At 37.5% G+C, this 24,350-nt stretch overlaps 1 protein-coding gene, 1 long non-coding RNA gene and 1 pseudogene across 2 annotated transcripts; 2 read left to right on the top strand and 1 right to left on the bottom strand.

Annotated features, from left to right (window-relative positions):
* The first annotated feature begins 2,112 nt into the window (after positions 1 to 2,112).
* On the top strand, positions 2,113 to 2,957 carry LOC139196595 (uncharacterized). Its single transcript, XR_011581668.1, has 2 exons — positions 2,113 to 2,549; positions 2,691 to 2,957. It is a non-coding gene; the product is annotated as an uncharacterized lncRNA (long non-coding RNA).
* LOC103434648 (threonine--tRNA ligase, chloroplastic/mitochondrial 2-like) lies at positions 2,387 to 9,869 on the bottom strand (annotated as a pseudogene).
* Positions 9,870 to 18,997: 9,128 nt separating this feature from the next.
* LOC139195989 (conserved oligomeric Golgi complex subunit 3-like) lies at positions 18,998 to 19,854 on the top strand. The gene is made up of 4 exons (XM_070821660.1): positions 18,998 to 19,053; positions 19,167 to 19,229; positions 19,340 to 19,441; positions 19,646 to 19,854. The coding sequence occupies exons 2-4, from the start codon at positions 19,182 to 19,184 to the stop codon at positions 19,757 to 19,759; spliced, it is 264 nt and encodes an 87-aa protein (XP_070677761.1). The 5' UTR covers positions 18,998 to 19,053; positions 19,167 to 19,181; the 3' UTR covers positions 19,760 to 19,854.
* Positions 19,855 to 24,350: the final 4,496 nt, after the last annotated feature.

Genomic DNA, 24,350 nt, shown 5'->3' with positions numbered 1-24,350 from the left:
TTAGGTTAAAATGTTCATAAAATTAAATTAGGATAGTTTACATAATTTTTTATTTTAAAAAAGTTACTTTAAGAAAAAAAATTAGTCTAAATTCATTCTTTAATAATCTGGGGCTAAAATTTTAGGTCAGAAGGGTTGGAGCAGAAAAGCTGTTTATGAGTTAAAACCTAAATTTTCTAGGCAAAAAATTTTAGATTTTAGGCCAAGGGTTTGAGATAGTCTAATGGTTTGGTTTGGAGTAATGTGTCTAGGTAAAAATGCAAGGTGGGAGAAGTACAAGAAAGATGAGCAACATAATACTGACTTCATTAGCTGCCACCGTAGAACTCAAAGTTTTAACTACTTCATGAGAATTCTAAACTTGTTAATTAGCCAATGGATGATCTTAAAATAAAGTTGTTTGATTTTTCTAAAAAAATTGCACACGGCCATTTATACACCGTTCACTGTCTCATTCCAATAATTTATGGTTAGTTGAACTTCATTTCAGAGAATTGATTTCTGTACGTAGACATGCACATTGCTCCATCCTCCACCTTTTATATACACGCCTGAGATTGACTGTAGCATACTTGAATTAGGAATACTGGGAATTAAAAGCTCCGCCAAATTTGAAAAAGTCCAAGCTTTTGTGTGAAGGCATGCATGCATCAACCAAAAAGCCACAAGAAGTCGCCTTTTTAAAAAATAAAAAATAAAAATCATGAGCTCTAACATCGATAAGGCTATCTAACATAAGACTTAAGAGTAAAACTGGATGTAGTGACATTTTAGAATTCATACAGTCAACTCCACTTAATTGGATAAAGCTTGATTGTTGTTTGTTTAACATCAACAAGGTTCACTTTGCTTGGAGAATCTTCATTTTCAAAGCATGGAAAATTTGGTTCACCCTTTCTTCACACAGTTACAAATTATCTGCAGTATCTTGTGACCAAAAGGAATTGGTATGCTACACTGATGCTGACTTAGGTGGATGCATTGATGATAGAATGTCTACAAATGGATACATTTTCTTACTGTGTGGTGGTGCTGTCTCATGAAGGAGCAAGAAACAAACTACAAGGGCAGTATCTACTATGGAGTCTGAATATATTGGCTGTTTTGAGGCAATGAAACAGTGTAATTGGATGAAAAACTTAATTTATGAGATGAAGATTGCGAGAAGCATTGAAAGGCCAATCAAGCTTTATTGTGATAATACAGCTGCAGTATTCTTTGCTAAAAACAACAAGAGATCAGAGGCATCAAGGCTTATGGATATTAAATACTTGAAAGTTCAAGATAAAATCAGAGAGGGTGTGATTGATATACAACATGTCAGTACACAGGACATGGTCGCAGATCCATTGGCAAAAGCCTTAAATGTTAGTCTTCAACAAGCATGTATTAAGAATGGGGTTGCAGTCAGTTTTTGATGCTCTTTAAATGTGGGAGTAATCTGCACAAGCATGTATTTAAGTTGCAAAAGCTGTTGAGTAATGTTTAATATGAATTCATATGTTGTGTTACTGTTGATTAATGCAAATTGCAAATGTTTAAAGCAATCAAGATATCTGCAGTATCTTGTGACCAAAAGAAATGTGGGAGTGCTTGATTTACAAGCAATTAAGTCCCAAAATCATTTATTCTCTCGGCTACAACAAGAATGTGCTGGAACTTAATCAGTATGTGGTTTTGAGGTATAAACATTGTATTCAATGTTGTGTAGCCTTAATACTCGACAGATGAACTCGCAGTATATAGTTGTAAGAGTCAGTTAATTTATACAATCTGTGATCACATTTCACCTTTATATTTTGCAATTAAGAATGATGGTTTAATCTCTCTCATGTGGGAGAATGTAAGAATGACTTATATGTGAGTGTCATTTAAACCACAGTGCAAATATACAAGTGAAAGGGTTGTATTATGTAAGGACTCAATTATATGAATTACACCGGATTAATTCTATATTAGAGGGAAAACTAAAGGTGGTTATCAATTCAAATAAAGAGCAGTTGTAACCTACACAAACTGACAGCAACTGCATCTCTGATAGGGTGATGCAGTTGCAGCATATAAAGTCGATTTTGGTCTCTCTTCTCGGGTACTACTTGTTCTCATATCGAATACCAGTCCTATTGAGAGTATTGAGATACTATTTCTATTGAGAGTTACTAACCCACCCTAGACAGATTATGTAGATTATGTAATCCGGAAATCATGGCATTTCTTTGTCAACTTTGGCTGCCTAGTTGCAGCATGGGCTGCTGTGTTTTCCTTGACAGAAGAGTGTGAATCACTCCTCCTACTTGTGGTTGGTTTCCTCCAATTAAGGAGTATGGCTGGTCACTAGTATTTGGTGTAATCTCCTTCAATTAGGGAGGATGGCCGGTCTCTAGGGTTAAGTCTAAGGATAGTTGGTTGTAGTACTTCTTTCTCATATATATGTGTATCCTTGTACATTCAGCAAAAAATGAAATATACAAGAAAAAACCAAATTGCAACAATTTCTGAATCCAAGAGAAGAGAAGACAAGATCATGGCTTCACTGTCTTCCACTCCAAGTAAATATATTCCTTATACTGTCATGAACACTAATCATGTGTGTACTGCATTTAATTAATATGATCATGCATGGTTCTAATTATTGTTGCAAGCACTGTAGTATAGGTTTAGTTGTTATCGATCTTTATACATGTCTACAGGTATAGTACCCCTCGAGCAATTCCGAGAATAATCTCAAAACGATTTTCCCAGTCCAAGAATGAGCTTCGATTTCTATCTGGTACGAAAACATGAAACCTTGAGTCAGGTCATGGAGAGAGAGGAAAGACAACATGTTCCAGTTTGCTTCTATTTAATCACTTATGCTTTGTTCATTTGAGTTTTTCTTGTTAATTTGATTAGATTATAAAGTGTTAAACTAATTCCTGGAATTCATATCTGTAATATCAAACTATATCAGTTGGATTTTACTGGTAAGTAAAGCAGTTGTATAATGAACAAACAATGAAAGAAGGAAGCCAAATAATGACAATGAAAGAAGAGAATTCAAACACATTGAGAATATTAGTTTCAGATTTTGAGAACAGATTTATTCCATTACCTTCTACCTTCCCTCTCTTTTAGCAACATACAATAGTCATTAAATTTCTTCTCATGGCGTGTGTGCTGTGAGTTTGGCGAAGCCATGTGACCCTAATTTCTTTTTTTTTTTTTTTTTAAATTATACAAATGGTACGGTTTCAACTGTACATGTTTAACCTAGGTTTTTTCAATTTCAGTTCTACCTCTACCATCCATTAATTTTCCTATCCAAAATGTTTTGAAAATAAATCTATAGCTGCTAACGGTCTATATGCTTCATGCTGTCGACTCTGCAATCTAAAAATTCATGTAAATGCAAAGGTTTGGCTGAAGGAGAGGCATCGAAGAAATCCAGAAATCCTTGCATGGCAAACTTAGTTGTACACCCATGGCGTGTGTGTTGTATGCTAGATGCCCCCTCTCTCTTTTAAAGCACAATAGCTTATGCAAATGCAAAGAGACTTCAACATGTTTCATTTAAAATAAGTTTACATTTTGTAGCAAATGCATATAGCGAGTCTATAAGTAATCATATTGGCAACCAAATAAAACAGTTCAAAAACTTCAATGGAAATCTAAATTGCAGAAAGAAAAAAAAAACTTGAATTTCCAAACCAACAAAATAAAAAAATTCAACCAGATTAAATGTAAGAAGAAATACCAAGAACTGAGAGCTGCAAACAATCAAAATGTTCATGATCTTGGTCGTGCTGATGAAATCCAAATCTGTACTTTCATGTCCCTCGGTCAATTCCTTGAGAAGCTTCGCTATCGCCAACAATGTCTCATCTTCATGGCCGTGCCAACTGCCATGGATCTCTCTCCTTACCAGACACCACTTCAACCCTTTCTCCTTTCAAACTTACCAGACACCACTTCAACTGCCATGGCCGTGGTTTAGTTTTTTAATAGAAGAAGAAGAAGAACAGTTCCCCTGATTCCCTTGCCAGCTTGGGGCAAACATGAGGAGATTGGCGATTAGGGGATAAGAAAACGGCCGTGGTTTAGTTTTTTTAGAGAGGGAGATCAGTGATTAGGGGATAAGAAGACGACCGTGGTTTAGTTTTTGGATACCTCTGATAGTCTGAGCTCTGTTCCCCTGATTCCTTTGCCGGCTTGGGGCAAACCTGAGGATATCGGCGATTAGGGAATAAGAAAACGGTCGTGGTTTAGTTTTTTAGAAGAAGAAAAAGATGAACCGTTCCCCTGATTCCTTTGCCAGCTTGGGGCAAACCTGAGGAGGTCGGCGATTAGGGGATAAGAAAACGGCCGTGGTTTAGTTTTTGGATACCTCTGATAGTCTGAGCTCCGTTCCCCTGATTCCTTTGCCGGCTTGGGCAAACCTGAGGAGATCGGCGATTAGGGGATAAGAAAACGGCCGTGGTTTGGTTTTTTGAGAAGAAGAAGAAAACGACCGTGGTTTAGTTTTTTGAGAAGAAGAAAAGAAGAAGAAGAAGAAGAAGAACCCTTTCCCTTTTGAGATCGTCCCCCTTCCCTTCTGAGATTCGTCGATAATATCTGAAGTACTTAACACCCATACACCATATTTGCACACATACACTAATCAGCACTCATACCATAGCATTGTTGCTTTAGTATGTGTTTTCAATGAGAAGAAAAGGAAATAGCATCATGAAAAATTTAGTTCCAATATACCTGAGAACAATTATAATAGCACAGATAGAAAAACGCACTATCAAAGAAATCAAAGGTTGTTTTTAATAGAAAGGGAACAAAACAGTAATATGAAAAATTCACATGTTATTACCTTAAACTGGAGTTAAAATTACTCACCCACTTTTTTTTTCATTGCACGAAGACAAAAAATAAAGGAAGACTTCTAATCCCATAAATTATCAAAAACTCTACTATCCTAAATTCCTAATCCCACTTGACTTCGCTGCCCCACACCCTTGTCCTATGTCTGCCATTAACTAAAAACACTCCAAAATCACACCAGCCAGCCAGCCATACAAAGCCATTGGCCACATCAAACAGTAGGCACGGTTCCGGTAACCAAATTCAAAGAACATATTTTAGATAATGAAATGCAAAGAACACTATACATATAGTAAAATTCAAGAACATGATTTAGAGGATTTGAACTATATTGTGTTGAAAACTTACCGAAGAGTGACGCTTCCAGGGGCAGTAGCAGTCATGCTTCTTGACTCCTCCAGTTGCGGGTGCTGATTTAATTGCAGCATATACAAAATTAAAACAATTAGCAACTTAGATTCAATAATCTGATTGTTTTTCGGAAAAAATCGCTTGCAATTATCAATTCTAATTTTCTAGACATTAGAATAGAAACCCAAATGAAACGCACCTTGGTGGCAAGTGCCTTACCACTTCGTATGACCCATTTCTTCACAAATGAATGATAAAAAACGCAAAGAATCTGAAGTAAGAGAGACGAAGAACCGTAAGAACCCAGAGGTTACGAACACAACCAAGCAATAAACTTTGAAAGCAAAAAGAATTACGAAAACAACATATTATGTTTGATTATCATCATATACAAATTCAGTCTACAAACTCATCGTTTCTACCAGATTCCTCCACTAACAGCACCGCTCCAATTTGGTATCTGCATCACCTCAGTCAGAGAAGCCTAACATGGGAAAAGCAGTATCCAATCAGGAGGCTTCAATTGAAATTCTTGATGCATAAAAATCAAACCTAAATACAATCAATTAGGGGGCTTCAATCAAACCAATTCCGAATTCAAAATAAAAATTCCTAGTAGTCATCGTCCTCAGATTTGTCCGACCACAAAAACCTAATGGCGGCCGGAGAGCCACAGAACCAAGAGTAAAAAAGGGAGTGCGGGTTAGAGAAGCAGCCAAAATACAGAGAAGATGGCAAGAGAGAGGAGAAATGGAAAGCAAACAAACAAAAAGCAACATGGCTGCTAGCCAATTTCCCAAACCCCACTTCTGCTAAAGCTACATGCCATTGATTATGATTAAAAACTAAATTAATCAGATCATTAATCGCTAATAAATAATGGGTTATGTTTGTTTTCATGAATTCAGGCTTGAACTGTAAATCCAAATTTTGAAATTTAATTGCTTTATCTCCTTACCAGATAAAGTCAGACAATTACTGATCACTAAGCATGCAATTCTTGAAAACTACCAAAATCAAAACAACAACTTCCACTCAATTTCTCAGCAACAGAAAGATCAAGCCAAATCAAAACCAACAACTTTCAACTAAATTGCACAAAAGAGTCAAAATTTAATTGTTATACAGAACTATCGGTTCAATCGAAAACAATTAGAATTCGAGACCCTACCTCCTCCATTCTCTGAGAGCGAAGCCCTCCTCAGGCAGCATCTCCGATGGAGCCGGAAAAAGTGGATCGTCGAACCCGCCAAACCCTCCATGAAAGCCCTGGCCGTTCGATTTGGCGTAGATCGATGGAGGAGAGAAGGCCTCCGACGCCGTTTGAGTGGCAAAAGTGTCGTCTACGGTGGAGCCGTGGAAGATTGGGGAATCGGTGGCGGAGTCCATGAGCGACTCGGAGGGGAGTCGAATCGCTGGGAGGAGGAGTCGGGGGTCGTAGCCCAGGTAACCGTCGTGCAGGTGTGTTGAGGGTTCTTGAGTTAATTGAAACATTAAACGTGCAACTGCTTTACAAACCTGAGAGTCAGTAATTGGTAAAACATGAGCTTGTACTGGCGAAAGCCATAATGGAAAATCCCCGGCATAATGCTCTATAAGGACCCAAAAAAATCGCTCCAATGACCCAAGAACAGCTCTATGAATCATGATAGGCCGCTTCTTTTCAGAGTTTGAGTCAGCATATGTTAAGTCAAAACGCTGTGGTAGGTTAAAATCAACCTGTACAATTTGGGAAATACAAAAGATCAAGCAATTTAAAATAACAATAATAAGTGGCTTTAGTCTATCAAACAAATCCATGTAATTCGCTCAATTAAAAAAAAAAGATGCTCAAATCTCCAATGAACATTTTACAAACTTATACAGAGATAGACGGAGAGACTACCGATTAAAAAACAAAGCACACATTAGAATTATCCTGTCATGAGTTCAGGATTAACCTGTATGGTTGAGCACTGCCACTTCCTTCCAAGGGCATCCTCAATCTTAAGATCAATCTTTGGACCATAAAAGGCACCACCACCTTCATCAATTTGATAGCTCCAACCTTTATCATCCAAAGCATCTCTTAAGGGCAGATGTTGCTTTTACCCATATATCATCATCTCCAACAGCTTTCTCTGGCCTCGTAGAGAGATTGACCTCATATTTGTTGAAGCCAAATTGCAACAAAAGTTCTTCGGTAAGATCTAGGACACCCCTAATTTCAGCTTTGATCTGATCTTCTAGACAAAATATGTAGGCATCATCGTGCAACAGGTCCCGAGGTTAAACAAAAAAAAAAACACTTCATACACCTAGGATTATAGACTAACAGTTTGCAAATACTAACACCATACCTGAGTAAAACCTCTTACACAAAAAAGACCATGCAAGCTTCCACATAATTCGTATCTATATACGGTTCCCAACTCAGCAACTCGAATAGGAAATTCATGATATGAGTGAGGCTTCCTTTTGTAAACCAAGATATGATAGGGGCAGTTCATCGGTCGAAAGTTGATAAAGTTCATCCTCAACATTCATTTGATCATACATATTCTCCTTGTAGTAATCCAGATGACCACTTAGGTTCGCCTTTGCAACATGTGGAGTATACAGCAGATCGTAACCACATTCTATGTGGATCTTTTTCCACAAATCTTCCATTACATGCCTCATAATAGCACCCTTTGGATGGCAGAACACTAAACCCCCACCAGTATCATTCTGTGAAAATTCAACAATGAAGATGTTCAATGCAAGAATCCTCATAATTACAAATAATTTGATTTCTAACTGATAAATCTGTGTAAACAGCAGAAAGAGATTCAGGGCAATTCTGAGTACCCGTATAGAAAATAGGTCAAGAAGTTGACCAAGGCACCAGTAATAGACTCAAGTTCGACAGCTTTTTGTTAATATTTCCAGTTTTTTCAACATGGGGCCCCGCACATAGGTCCCACCATTAATCACCTAAGAAGAATTTGGCATACTATGAGGAATTATGACATAAAGACAGTCTAATATGACAGGATGCTAGTTCAAAACACAATCAAATCCCAGTACAAGCATGCATATGTATAAACATAAGTATAATTTGGTTAGCTTGACCAAAAGGTTCCTCCCACCTTCAAATTAGTCTTCTTTTCAATCTGCATATCAATAACTCATTTTTAAAGAGCACCAAGAACATTGTTTTCCCTGAGCACACCCCCGCCCTCTCTTTTTTATTCCTTTAAATTTCCATCTTAAGACTCGACACAAACACTGTACATTTCACTTGTGTAGCTAATAAAAATATCATTTACGCACAGGTCCTGCACGTTAAATCATCACCTTCCATACTATATTGAGGCTGAAAATGTGAAACCCTTACCAATATGATATATGGTAATGGGATCTTCTTTAATACTATTCAAAATTTCCAATTTGTGTGGTTCGTTGAGAGCGGTTATTCTTTTGTGAGCTTCATCCCTTGAAACTTCTTCTCTTATGAGTGGTAAGTTTCTACCAATGATGCGATCCTACAAATCACAAAAGAAATGTTCATGAATAGTTTTCAATAGTTTCATTGTTCCAAAACTTTGATACAAACATGATAACTTATACAGAAATTCCACTTACCATCTCCTTCTTGATTCTCTTCAACTCTTTGTCCATCAAAGGCTCCATATCAAAATCATAATAGAACCCATTTTCTATCCATGGACCAATTGTCACTTTTGCATCCAGGAAGAGCTTTTGAACAGCCATGGCCATCACGTGTGCACACTGTAGTCAAACACATATAAATAGTTCATCACCATAACAGCGGAAAAGGCGCCATTATTACCAAACTACAAGGAAATTCAGAAAAAAAATGAACATAGCTCGACCTCAACACTTTATCAAAAGACAGAAACCCATGTATCTTCTCACATTCCCAAAAACAGGATGAAAATTTTCATAGCTTATCTACTGTTGTACACCCATTTTTCCATGTCCTATTCGATCAAATTTCAAATTACCGAAAAGTTATGTTCTTATTTTCTTCATCCTCACTTACTCATTCTTCACAACAGAATCAGGTGACAAATAGTGACGTGGATTGAAAATAGTTGATTAAAAGCATCAAACTTTCAAAAATGGAAGCTCCTAAGAATCTAAAAATTCAAAAAATTCAACAGGAAAGCACCTCCTACTTTAATTTAACATAACACAATCATAAATCCAATCCAAAGCAATGAAATTTCAATAAATACCGTGTGTCGAATTCTGATGCGGCTTTCGGAGGACTCGTTGGTTGGAAGCACGACTTTCTCAGTTATATCAGCTACATCCATCTGGGGGCATCCTTCAATTTGTCGTCTTGGGTCGCGACCTGAGCCTCCGTGGCCATCGCCGAGGAGGTGGAGACTCCATTTCTACCGCCGTAGAGGGACAGAGCCCTGAACTCGGAGTTCAGTGGCGAAGCGCAGTGTTTAACTGGGGAAAGCAAAGAAGAGGTCTTTAGGAGAGGGATTGAGAGGAAGGAAGAAGAAGTGGCCATTGCCATTCTCTGAAGGATTACCATCTGGTTTGTGTTTGGATTTCAGAATTATGATTGGGTTCGTATGCAACGGTGGAGGGTGAGTGAGAGTGGCGTTCGTGACTTCGTTTCTTGTGGCGGTTTGGCTTTCGGTTTTTGTCCCATCCCCCTCATTACACATCGATGATCAACGCGTGGATCGAAAAACCGAAAATTTCGCCAAATACCCAAAACCCTTTCCGAAGCCCAGTAGCAATTTTGCAAATAACGTTAAATCAGGGGGCAGAGAGACTCAGTGGCAATTTCGTAATAACATATGAGGACATTTGAGTCCATTCTCAACGAAACATTCCCCGTCCCAGGATCATTGTCCGAGTTCCAACACGTGAGGAACCGGTTTATGCCACTTCTTCTGTCCAACCCGACTTTCATATTCGGAAGGAAGAATATTAGTAGGGTGATCAGTGCTCTGCCAAAACACATCCTAGCTGCCAGCCAAAACAAGGTTTCCTAAATCAAGAATTTGCGCAAAAATATTATCGTTGCTCTCTGATGATATCGAAAAATTTGTTGACCACAGAGGAATAAGGCCTTGGCTAGTATTGGCTTGCAGCACTAGGTTTCCATCAGAACCTATTGAGAGAACTCCTGACCTGCCATTGATGGGATTATCTCAGTTGGCCACCCACACAACCAAGTCTTCCGAAAATTTGTACCAAATTCCGACATAGCGGTAGGTAGATGTTTTGGGACTTAATGTTAAGCAATATGCAGATGGAGAAACAGAGAGATCACAGAGGAAAAAGAAGAAGGAATCAGAGAGAATTTAGAGAGGAAGAAAAAAAGAATTGCACTGATATTTTCTTGATTAATTCAATGGTTACAATGATATGCTTATTAGATGAGTGCTAGGCTAACCACCTTAACCGACTCACTCCCTAACCAACAATCCTAACTAATTATTATAACAGTCACATTCCTAACTGCCTTATATACTCTAACATCCCCCCGCAAGCTCATGGTGGTTCAAGCATGAGATAGTTACAATTAGAGAGTATAGGATTTGGTCACTGATGCACACATACCCTGCAATAAGAAACCTCCTAGCATCTGGAGCTTGTATGTTACCATTATACCGTGTATACCATAGTACCCAAATCAGCATAGACTCGGTGCCCCCACCCTTATCAGAAATTCGCATATGGTAGCCTAACTGAATATCAAATATACTTCCACCATTGCATAACTGAAGTACATAAAATCCCCAGAACTCATGTACAACAATTTGAGTAGGAACACCAATTTTCGTCTTATAGTCAGCATCAAAATGATATTTCTGCGAACAAATGGTATGTGATCTGCTAATTTGTGAACTTTCTGCACCAACAGAACTAGGTGGCTGCTCCTCGGTTGCAAAGGATCTTAAATGACTCAAACCTAACAGTGCATAGTGATCTTGTTCTTTACCTTCGCCACCAGATTTCTTCTTACCTTGGCTGCTGGACTAATCAAATGATGATACAGAAGTCTGTTCCTTGTTATTAACCACATTCTCATCTTCAACTGCTGTCTTTTCCTCCACATACCTTGTTCGGGACAAACTGTGATAGTTCTTCCAATCCAACTGTTGTTCTTGTTCTTGTTTTAGTTCTTGTTCTTGTTCTTGTTCTTGTTCTTTGAAGCTTCTTTCTGAGAAGTTTCTGTAATAATTGTCTGAAGGCTGGCGCATGAAGTTTGGAGGATCAAGAAAGCTTGACTGAGGTTGTTTGCCGTGTTGGGCAAAATCTGGAGGCTCGAGAAAACTTAATTGAGGCTGTGTACCATGTTGACCAATTCTAGCCCACCAATGACTCCGCATTGGATGTGCGGAAGTACCAGGGTCATGATGCTGAAGTACACTCTCTCGGTGGAAAGGTGCTGATGTAGAAGCCCCCATATTAGACTGTGAACGATCATCATAGCGTTGAGCCCAAATATCTTCAAATTTCAGTTGATTATCTACAAAGTTGGTTGGATTCCAATCAGCAGAATAATCCACAATGGCTTCCTCAGCAAGCAATTGTGCACGAAAGTCCTTGAGTGAAATAATACTTTCACGCCCTCTGAGTACACATTTAAATGTGTTGTATTTTGGAGGGAGTCCATTCAGCGCAAAGACCATAAAGTCATCATCAGGAAATGTAACACCAAGAATAGAAAGTCTATCCATTGCTTCTTTAAGCCGTCGAAGATATTAGGAAACAGAATCGGATCCTTTCTTCATGTTGTACATATCAGTCTTTAACTTGATGATACTAGTTCTTGTGACTGGTAAGAAAAATTTGTCTTGAAGACGAACCCACATCTTTTGAGAACTCTTGCTACCAATCACATAAGAAATTGCATATGAAGAAAGGGTTGCAGTAAGTAACAACATCAAAGCATGATCATGCATTTTCCACACTTTAAATTCATCTAATTCTGGTCTGGCAGATGATTCAAATGTGATTACATAATGTGTAGATGTTGCCGCATCCTGAGGAGGACAAGTATTCGATCCATCAATGAATCCCCTAATGCCATGACCTTGTAGCATCATCTTCATCAGAAAATGCCACTGCAAGTAGTTAGTCTCATCTAATTTTACACAAGTAGAGGAAGAAACTGACGTAATTAACGATACAATTGGGGAGTGCAAAAGTTGCAATTGTGCAACGGTAACCATAACTTTTGTTGTAGAAATGAACAACCCAGATAGAGATTTAGAAGAGAAACCCCAAATTTGTTGCTGACAAATCAAACTGGTTGATCAGTTTTCTTTGAGAACAAAGAGAAAACACCTTGTGTGCACAACTTTGTTGAATGTAGAATGCAGAAATGGGTAGTCGGAGATGCCCAAAAAAACAGAGAAGACATACCCAATATCTTCTGGTCAATCAGAAACTGAAAGGATCGAAGAAGCTGATCAAGCTTTAACGGCTCTTGATACCATGTTAAGCAATATGCAGAAGGAGAAACAGATAGATCACAGAGGAAAAAGAAGAAGGAATCAGAGAGAATTTAGAGAGGAAGAAACAAAGAATTGCACTGATATTTTCTTGATTAATTCAATGGTTACAATGATATGCTTACTATATAGATGAGTGCTAGGCTAACCACCTTAACCGACTCACTCCTTTACCAACAATCCTAACTAATTATTCTAACAGTCATATTCCTAACTGCTTTATATACTCTAACACTTAAGAATCCCAGGACAAAGGTCTCATTCTTGGACACTAAGAAATCACCGTCTCTGACGGGTTGATCAAATTTTATGGTGTCCGAGGAAGAGCAGAGCTGGAGAAGGAGGAGCTGAAGAACTAAAACATTCAGCAGACCTTTCACAAAATGCATTATTGCATAACAAAGGTTTGCCAACCATTACTGATTGCTTACTAAATGTATTAATATATTGATTAAGTAATCTTGTAAGTTGTAATTATTATTATTTTTTTCATTGATGCAACATGAACCTACCCGCGACTTCCAGCCGTTGATGCAACAGTGAACTCACTTGTGACTCCGAATCACACACCGCAGTTTGAAATTTCCACTTCATTAATTCTGACCACACCCTAGTTGTATCAAGTAGATTGATAGACAATGTCAATGTGTCAAACTTCATTTGCGGAATTTTCTCCTTCAGTACTGGATGATGGGTCTCCTCTGCAATAACATGCTGGTTGTTTTGATGAAGGAGCCGCTGCTTCATTAACTAGCATGAAAACAACCGCCGACATTATTGGCCAGTCAGTGGCGCATACTCTTGCACATATAAGATAGCAATTTGGATGCATCTCACAACTTCTTTGATGGGTATGATTCACCCAAAGATGAATCAATTATTTCCAGGGCATCGCGTTCTCTCCACAAGTTCCATACCTTAAAGAATTTACATGCCGGGAATAATCTTTGAAATTAACTCACCCAATCAAGGTGGTCGTTGAAATTGAAAATCGATAAATGCAACCCTTCAAAATGGTTGTCACAAATTAATGTGTTCTCTTTGTCACAATTTTTTAAATACTTACATGTTAATATAACACGTAACTGAGTCCAACAATTCTAATTAAAATAACAAGTAAAAAAAAAAAAAGCTCCCCACTATTTCTACTTTCACTCTGGCAATCCCGCGGATAATAAGGAATTCGTGCTTCCTTAGTTTCAAGTGACAAGTAGAGAAATTAAAAGCAAAAATAAGATAGTGCATGAAAGAGTAGTCCATATTAAACTAAACATGGTAAATACCAAAAAAATATATATGACAATATTTGGAAATTTCTTATCTATTCATTAATCTTCAAAGTGGAGTATATATAGGAGTTACAATTGGTATTACATATGTACTTCACTCACGTGAGACAATAAACTACCATTTACACTTTAACTAATATATAACTCGCAACACTCATCCTCAAGTTGGTGCAAAGATGTCACGCATGCCTAACTTGTCAATCGAGTTGGAAAACACACTATTAGACACAACCTTAGTAAGAACATCAGCAAGTTGATCTTCAGATCCCACAAACGGAAACATAACAATTCCAGCATCCAATTTTTCCTTAATGAAATGTCGTTCAATCTCCACAAGTTTTGGTCGATCATGTTGCACTAGATTATGAGCAATCTCAATAGTAGCTTTGTTATCACAATGAAGTTTCATAGCACCCTTGGGTTTAAACCCAAGATCTCTCAACAATTTTTTCAACCACAACAACTTATATACACCATGAGACATACCACGAAACTCAACTTCTGCACTTAACCTAGCCACCACTTTTTGTTTCTTGCTTCTCTAAGTAACTAAATTACCACCCACAAACGTAAAGTATCCAGATATAGATCACCGATCAGTAATAGAACCTGCCAAATTTGCATATGTATACCCTTCGACATTCAAATGACCATTCTTGGAGAAAAACCAAGTCTCTGCCATGAGCCATCTTCAAGTACCTTAAAATATGGGTTACTACATCCATATAAGCTTCACTAGGTGAGTGCATAAACTAACTTACCACACTAACTGCATAAGCAATGTCAGGGCGATTGTGAGACAAATAAATTAATCTCCCCACAAGCCTCTGATACCGTTCCTTATGAGTAGGAACTGATCTGGAAATAAGCCCAAATGATGATTCTGCTCAATTGAAGTATCAACAGGTTTGCAATCTAACATACCTATTTCAGCTAACAAATCAAGAACATACTTCTGTTGAGACAGAAAAATACCATGCTTGGATCGTGCAACCTCGATTCCAAGAAAATACTTCAATTCACCCAATTCTTTCATCTCAAATTCAGTAACTAGATACTTTTGAAGGTGTTGTATCTCTTTCTGATCATCACCAATCACAATCATGTCATCAACATAAATAATCAATGCAATTAGCTTAACATTTTGTCACTTTAGAAATAAAGTATGATCTGAATGACTCTGGATATACCCAAACTTCTTCATTGAACTTGTAAACCTCCCAAACCACGCTCTAGAAGATTGTTTTAAACCATACAAAGCCTTTTGTAACCTGCATACAACACCTTTTCCAAGAGATGTTCCAATACTAGGTGGGAGATCCATATAAACTTCCTCCTTAAGATCACTATGAAGGAAATCATTCTTAACATCAAACTGCAACAGAGGCAATCCTGGTTTGCTGCTAAGGACAGAAGAACACACACAGTATTAAGTTTGGCAACAGGAGCAAAAGTCTCCTGATAGTCTACCCCATAGGTTTGAGTATAACCCTTAACAACTAATCTGGCTTTATATCGATCACTGGAACCATCTGTTTTGTGCTTAATAGTAAACACTCATCTACATCCAACAACTTTCTTCTCATTTGGTAAAAGAACCAAATCCCAAGTAGAATTCTTTTCCAAAGCTTCCATCTCAACTTCATGGCTTTAACCCACTTAGGGTTAGACAAATCATCTTGCAATTTTGTTGGAATTAATACACTAGATAGTTGACATCTGTAAGATGCATATGGTTTGGACAAATGATGAGTAGATACATAATTGTTAATAGGATATTTGGCTTTGGCATGCATATCAGACTCATATTGTACTTTAGGTTTTCCACTATTAGCTCGTAGAGGCAACTGATAAGTAGAAGAATCGTCAGAATTTACCTTATATATGCCATCATCTTGTACCAAATTGTTAGAAGAATCATCACTAGACGAACCATCATCAAGCAACTTGTTAGACATATCAGCAGCAGGCAACCAATCATCAGAAGGTAATTCGTCAGACATACTAACAGACAACTCACTGGGCACATCTAATATGTCGTCAGTAGAAATAGTTCCTGGAATGACAGGTGATTGATCATTATCTGTAGCCGAATGATCTGTATCACGTAACATAATAGATTCTGTTCCCAACTCTGCCTGTAACACATCATCCATACCATATCTTCGAATCTACACTTCACTCCCTCTCTCCCTCTGAAGTGGAGAGTCGAAAAAGGGCTTAACAAAATACGAAACTTCCTCGTGGAATGTGACATCCATGGTAATATAAGTTTTTTTTGAGTCGGATAATGATAACACTTATAGCCTTTTTTATTGTTAGCATACCTAATAAAGACACATCAAAGAGCATATGCATCAAGTTTACTTTGCTGATGAGAGTAGACATGCACATACGCAATACACCCAAACACTTTCGGAGGAAGCTTTGATACAGAAACAAGAAAAACATGTTTTTTTAGCACATCAAACGGTGTCTGAAAATCAAGAACCCTACTTGGAACACGATTGATTAAATACACAGCAGCCAAAACAACATGACCCCACAAATGATTAGGAACACATTTATCCAACATCAAGGAGTGATCAACCTCCATTATTTGACGATTCTTCCGTTCGGACACAACATTTTGTTGGGATGTAAATGGAGTAGTCGTCTGGTGAATAATACCATGATCACGAAAAAAACATGCCAAGGTGTGATTCACATATTATCCTCCGTTATTAGACCTGAAGACCTTAACTTTGGTCTGAAATTGAGTAGACACCATTGTACAAAATTCTTAAAGAAGTAACGGACCATCACTCTTATTCTTCATTAAGAACACCCAAGTTAACCGAGTACAATCATCAATAAAAGTAACAAACCACCGAAATCCATTAGAAGTAACTTTCGTCGGACCCCACACATCAGAATGTATCAAATCAAATGGCAAAGTAGCTTTAGAATCACTTATGGGAAATGAAGTACGATGACTTTTAGCCATGACACATGTTTCACACTTGAACTCTGAATCACTACAAGTGCGAAACAAAGAAGGAAATAGATGTTTCATATAACTGAATGATGGATGTCCCAATCGTTGATGCCACAACCAAATTTGATGTCTGTCATCCACTTTAGCACTTAAAACTTGATGATTATTTGAATCGAAAACAACAGTATCCTTCATAGTCAAGATGTACAAATCCCCTATTCTTTTACGACAACCAATTATCTTCTGAGTTTGAATATCTTGAAAATAACCATATGTAGGGTAGAAGTGAATAAAACAACATAAGGTATCAAGAAGTTTTCCTACCGACAAAAAATTGCACTTAACATCAAGAACAAGTAAAACACAGACCAGTGATAAGGTTGGAGTCAGAGAGATAGTGTATTCGCCCTTCACAGGGGAAGGTGCTTCATTTGCACTAGTAATATACGAATCATAAACATAGTCACATAACTCATCAAACACTCTAGGATCACTAGTCACATGATCAGTTGTCCCAATATCAATTATCTATTTATTTGTTCCACCAAGATGCATAACAATACTATGATTATATTGAGCTATTGAACAAAATCATGAACAATAAAGGCACAAAAGATAGGTAGCGGAATAAAAATAATTTACCAGACACTGCAGCAATTACTGTTTACGGCACTGTAGCGGAACTATTCACGTACTGTAGCAATCACTGTTTACAGCACTGTAGAGGACCATTGTTCATGCACTGTAGCAAACGCGACACTATTCACCTTTTTTTTCAACGAAGGAAATCACAAAAAATGAGGCACAAAATTAAAGCACACAGGTTACCAAGAGCGAACTGCTCTGATGCCATATTAAACTAAATATGGTAAATACCAAAAATATATATGACAATATTTAGAAATTTCTTATCTATTCATTAATCTTCAAAGTGGAGTATATATAGGAGTTACAATTGGTATTACATACGTATTTCACCAATGTGGAACAATAAACTACTATTTACACTTTAACTAATTTATAACTCGCAACAGTCCAAACCTTTGTTCGGAACGTATTCATAGGTTATAACGTCTTTTCTTCGTCTCGAACGCAGCAACCTAAAATCTTGACAGAGAGGGATATTTTGGTCATTTACATAGAGGCCTCCATGATCTCTGTTAATGGCTAAAACGGTTGTCCCTGTTTGAAACCCAAATGATGGTTTGCTCTGGAATTTTGTTATCCCAAACATAGTAGTTTGAAGAATTTCTGGGGCTGAAGAATCCGATTGCGAATATTATCCAGCTAGGGTAAAAATCATGGACGAAGGGAGGTAAGGCCTAGTGGGGGCTAGGGGTGGGCAAACGGGTACAGGAACCGCGGGTCGGGGCGGGTAATGGCGGTTCGGGGCGGGTACAGGCCGGTTCCTATTTTTAAAAAAGAGAAACGGGGCGGGCCGGGGCGGGCCTTTGTGATTTTCGGTTCGGGCCGGTTCCTAGAATATAAGAACCGTGGGTACCCGGACCGACCCGTTTGTAATTAAAATGGACGGACCAGATTGATGAATAAGCTACCATATCTCATCTGAACCGTTAGTTTTAGTTTTACCCTAAGTTCTCTATCCGTCTCTCTCATCTCGATTCTCACTCTCTCACTCTCAGACTCTCAGTCAGTCCCTCGATAGTTCCCTTCCCTCGACTACTCCGATCATCCTCCCCCTCACCAACCGTCAATTCTCCTCGGCGAAGACAACGGCACCACCACCCATCATCCTTCTCGCCATCACCCCTGCAGTCGATTCTCTCCTCTTCGACAGCAACCCCCGCCGTTGTGACCGCCATCACCCCATCAGCCCATCAGCCCATCACCGTCGTCGAGAACACTGGTACCAGCCATCATCCCTCTAAAATTTAGGTAATTTTGAATTAGGGTTTTGTTATTAATTTGAAATTTTGAATTTTGGGTGTAGGGTTTTTAAATTGGAATTTGAGATTTTAGGGTTTTTTTTCTTCCGAATTCTGATGCCTCTGCATAACATGTTGTTGTATATGTGTATATATATACATGTGTGTGTTTGTGTGTTTATGCAGAATCCAGTGTTTACCTGCTCAAATTTCGACAATTGCAGGTATGATTTGCAAGAGCGTTGATTAGATGAATAGTATAGAATGGAGATTGTCTTCTAGTAAGATTAGTTTTGACCTCTCCTTCAGTAATATATAGTTTACTTGTTTTGGACAGTCTCGAGCCTTGGGAATGATTCGTTCTCATGTACCTTCAGTTCTCAAAGGTGCTTCTTCTCAGGTAATGTTACCTTATTGAACTGAGTTACCATTAACACATTGTAGTAGACTTCAGTCTTAATATGCATTAGTGTATATTACCTGGCTTTGAATTATGGCCACTGTCATCAGGTACAGGCAGCTATCCGGGGCAGTGGTGGCAATAACGCATCTGTTTCTGAGGGTGTAGAAGCATCTGTTATATATGTCCGTTTCAAAGCAGCAGCAAGTGAGGTAACATTGATGATTCTATTGAATTAGTTAAAATTTGATTAAAGCATTTAACCAACCAGGGTGTGAAAAGCTGAAAGCAAGATGTGTCTAAAAAGCATTTTTAGTTCTATCCAATTATTTGAAGCGGGCATGCAATTTTCTGCATTAAGTTTTTAACTTCACACTCGTTTAAGTGTTGATGTCTAACAAATAGAATCTCTGCAGCTTAAGCCAGTGCTGGAGGAAATTGAAAGCAGAGCATCAAGGAAAGAATATACTCAGATCCTTACAGAATGCCACAAACTATATTGTGAACAGAGACTTTCCTTGGTGAGCTAATGAATTTTTTATTTATATTTGAAAAGGATCAGTAGTTGTTTACCATATTTGATAAGGATCATTAGTTGTTTTTCCGAATTCTGATGCCTCTGCATAACGATGCAATGTTATTTTAGATGTATTGAATTTGTGCAACTACAATTTGTGTGTGCAGTACTGCAATCTGTGCTTTTTTTTTTCAATCTGTGCAATCTGTGCACTGCAAACTGCATTCTGTGAAATATGTTCTTTGCAAACTGCAATCTGTTCTGTGCAGCAATTTGTGCAATTTTTTTTCAAACTGCAATCTGTGATTTTTTCCAAACTGGAATCTGTGCAGTTTTTTCAAACTGCAATTTGTGCAATTTGTGCAATTTTTTTTAAACTGCTATCTATGCAGTTTTTTGAAACTGCAATCTGTGCAGCAAATACTTTTAAACAGCAAAAAAAAAAAAAAAAGGGGACCCGTGTACCCGGACCGAACCGGCCCGTTTCAATAGGGCCGGGTAAGGTCCGGTTCCTATTTTCAAAATTGTAATGCCCGGCCCGCCCCGTCTCCTTTAATTCCGGGTCCAGTCCGGTCCCTTCAAAAATAGGCCCGGCCCGGCCCGTGCCCAGCCCTAGTGGGGGCACATGCCCCCTCTCATCTCTTTTTTTCATTACAAATTATTCAATTAATCATTCCTATTTTTTTTGCTTTGCAGATTATTTAATTAATCATATTAAAATAGTGAAAATCTGCTTTTAGTTTTTAAATGTCCCTCTATCTTATATATTTTTCTCACGCACTAATGTCTAAATCTTGTTGAGTTGTATTTATTTGATTAATTAGTACAAATGAGCATTAGATTGTCAACAATTAGAGACAAAATTAGACAATAGAGTAATAAAATTAGGCATTTTGTAATTAATTTTTTCAGCATTTGTAAAAGAACTAGCTTTATTTGTCCAAAAAAAAGAACTCAAATATTTTAAGGTGCCCCCCTTAGTTAAATTTCTGGCTTCGTCCCTGGTAAAAATGCAAGATGGGAGAAGTACAAGAAAGATAAGCAACATAATACTGACTTCATTAGCCGCCACTGTAGAACTCATACTTTTATTAGCCAATGGATGATCTTAAAATGAAGCTAGGGTAAAAATGCAAGATGGGAGAAGTACAAGAAAGATAAGCAACATAAATAAACAAAAAAATAAACTTGTTAATTAGCCAATGGATGATCTTAAAATGAAGCTGTTTGATTTTTCTAAACAAGTTGCACAAGGCCATTTATATAGGGGTATGCTATCTACACACCTCTTTTTACTTCTCACACACTCTTGTTAATTTTTGTTAGTTGATCTTCTTCAATTCATCTGATCCGACGACCGAAAACCAAAAAGGTGTGAGAGAAGTAAAAAGGGGTATGTGGATATCATACCCTTTTATATACCGTTGATTGTTTCATTCCAAGAATTTATGGCTAGTAATTTTTTTTCAGAGAATTGATATCTATTCGTAGACATGCACATTGCTCCATCCTCCACCTTTTATATACACGCCTGAGATTGACCGTAACATACTTGTATTAGGAATACTAGGAATTAAAAGGTCCGCCAAATTTGAAAGAGTCCAAGCTTTTGTGTGAAGGCATGCATGCGTCAACCAAAAAGCCACAAGAAGTCACGTTTCTTTTTTTCTTAAATTTTATGAGCTCTAATATCAATAAGGTTACCTAACGAAAGACTTTGAGTAAAATCGAGTGATGTGACATTTTATGATTCATACAGTCGACTTCATTTAATGGAATAATGCTTGGTTGTTGTTTATTTAACATCAGCAAGGTTCACTTTGTTGTGAGAATCTTCATTTTCAAAGCATGGTAAATTTGGTTCACGCTTTCTTCACACAGTAACAAATTGTATGCACTTAATATTATCTTTTGCAAGCTACTACTATTACATATATTTCATGGAACATTTTCAAATTTAAGACCTCTTACTTACAAGTAAAGAATAATATCACCAAACCATAATATTGAATGTCAATATGAGAGTGTGAAATAGAAAGATTAAAATAACTAAAAACATTTTAATTTTTTTATTTAAAAACTTAAAAAGTAAAAAAAAGGAAAAGAAAGAGAAAAAAAGGCTCCCCGCCATTTCTACTTTCTCTCTGGCAATCCCGCGGATAATATCAAAAAGGTTATCTAACATCAAGAAGGTTATCTAACAAAAGATTTGGAGCAAAACCGAGTGCTGTAATGTTCAAAGATTCATACAACCGACTCAACTTAAAGTGGGGTAAAGCTTGGTTGTTGTGTGTTTAATAACATCAGCAAGGTTCACTTTGCTTGGAGAATCTTCATTTTCAAAGCATGGTAAATTTGGTTCACCCTTTCTTCACACAATATCAAATTGTATGCGCTTAATATTGTCTTTTGCAAACTACTACTATTACATATGTATCTTGTGGAACATTTTCGATATCCTACGTCTTGTTTTTAGGGAGCTTCTTTTTCTGTACATGTCACCTTCAGTACTTGTTGGTTGATCTCCACTAGTACAATTCCTCCTCAATAAAAATGCAGGCTGTTTTGGAAAACATCCGACGACATGGTTGGCCGGTCAGTAGCATACTCTTGAGCACAGAAGAGGGCAATTGTATGCATCTCACAATTTCGTTTATGACATAATCTTTTATATCATTTATACATAATGTTTCATACAATTTGTATTCCCGCATCAACGCCTGGGCAACATTTCTAGTAACATCCAAAGGTCCAATGTGTTCCTAGCATCCCATTCGACCTTGATTAATTAACCACGTACGTCACTCAGAACAGGCCGGACCACCTTTGTGTCCCGTCCTAGACTTTTTCTTTTAATTGCGGGTTGACAGTGGCATGATTAGTGTCTAAGTAGGTTTACTCCTAAAACCTTGTGTCATAAAGTTATCAGTCTTCCTACATGTCTTTGGCGGTCGAAAAGTACTTCTATGTAGCCTTGTCACGCCCCGATCTCGACCTACGTCCATGATCGACACATGACGTCACCAAGTAACCATAAACCTAACAGATCCCATTTTTGGGATATGTACGAAGCATAACTCAAGAATCGAATCGCATAGTAATTTTTTTCGTATACTTTATGGATGCATCTAACCTCCTCGTTAGACTGCCTACGTACCCTCAATAAGGATCAAGCCATTTGTAGTTCACCATTCACAAAATCATACATTTATCCCACTGAGTTCAAGCAGAAAAGCATAACATTCCTCAATCATTTAATATAACCTAATAGCATGAAATTCCTGGGCTCAGGCTACATAACAAACCCTCATGAAATCATGATTTCTCTTCCATCCTATACATAAATCATTATGTCTCATCATGATATCACAATTCACAACATACATCGTATTTAAGAACCGACGAAACACAAAAACATTCTCTAGCCACATTAATTAATTAATTTGATCAAAGTAATAACAATCATTCCCATATCTTCTAAATTCATACCTTATGAAATCATAATCGAATTGTAGCAAATCCCAAAGGAATCACCCAGACGTCCAACATCTTTTCTAACTCAATTCACAAGATTCTCGAAACCATTGGCACAAATATATATATATATATATATATATAACTATGGCTAGAGTGACACAGTTAGCCCAAGCCTACTTCTCCAAATAATGGGATTTTAGATCACTCTACGAAATCCAACAACCTCGGATTCCGGACTACTCAACGGAACCAAACTAAATATGATCGCCTATCAAATATACCAAGTACAACTAATCATCATCACCTCTAGAATGCATATGGTCCCCCATCGCGGATATACCAAGCAGAACCATAGGCCTAATCTCATCGTGCAGACAGTGATCATCTATCGCGGATATACCAAGCATGATTACCCCTAACAGTCCCCCATCACGAATATACCAAGCAGGATTATATCATATAACTCTAGGTAGTGATCACCCATTGCGGATATACCAAGCATGATCACTCCTAACATACGTATGGTCCCTCATCCCGGATATATCAAGCAGGACCATCCATGTACCACTACTACATGGTGCGGTCTCATCATCACACATTATACTCAATTATACGTATACACACTATCGATTCCACATATCAACCAACATCTAGTCATATGGAGCACAGTACAAGGAATTCCCCTAATTACTATTTTTACTATAAAAAAAAATCTAATAAAGTACCTAACTCATCTCCTGACTTTCATCCCTATCACATACTAGGTAGTAATGCCAAGTTCAAATAGGTATTCAGTTGGCAATCATATCCAAATAATTATCAAACAATAATTAGATCCCATAATTGTCATAACATTCATCATAATTATCATTCACATTATTAAAAAGATAATTAAACACACACACACACACACACACACACACACACACATATATATATATATATATATATATATATATATCACAAACATCATCATTACACAAGCCAAATCATATGTAATAAGCATAGGTCTATGGCTAAATATATAAAAATCACATTTCAATAGAAATCATATTTATAAGACCAAATCATATTCACAAATGATACCAATATAAGAAATCAAGATAATAATAATATCTCATATATTC

Source organism: Malus domestica, chromosome 05, assembly GCF_042453785.1.
Source record: "Malus domestica chromosome 05, GDT2T_hap1".
In the NCBI taxonomy this organism is placed as follows: domain Eukaryota; kingdom Viridiplantae; phylum Streptophyta; class Magnoliopsida; order Rosales; family Rosaceae; genus Malus; species Malus domestica.
The sequence above is the reverse complement of the archived record's forward strand: the minus strand, read 5'-3'. Positions and strand labels throughout refer to the sequence as shown.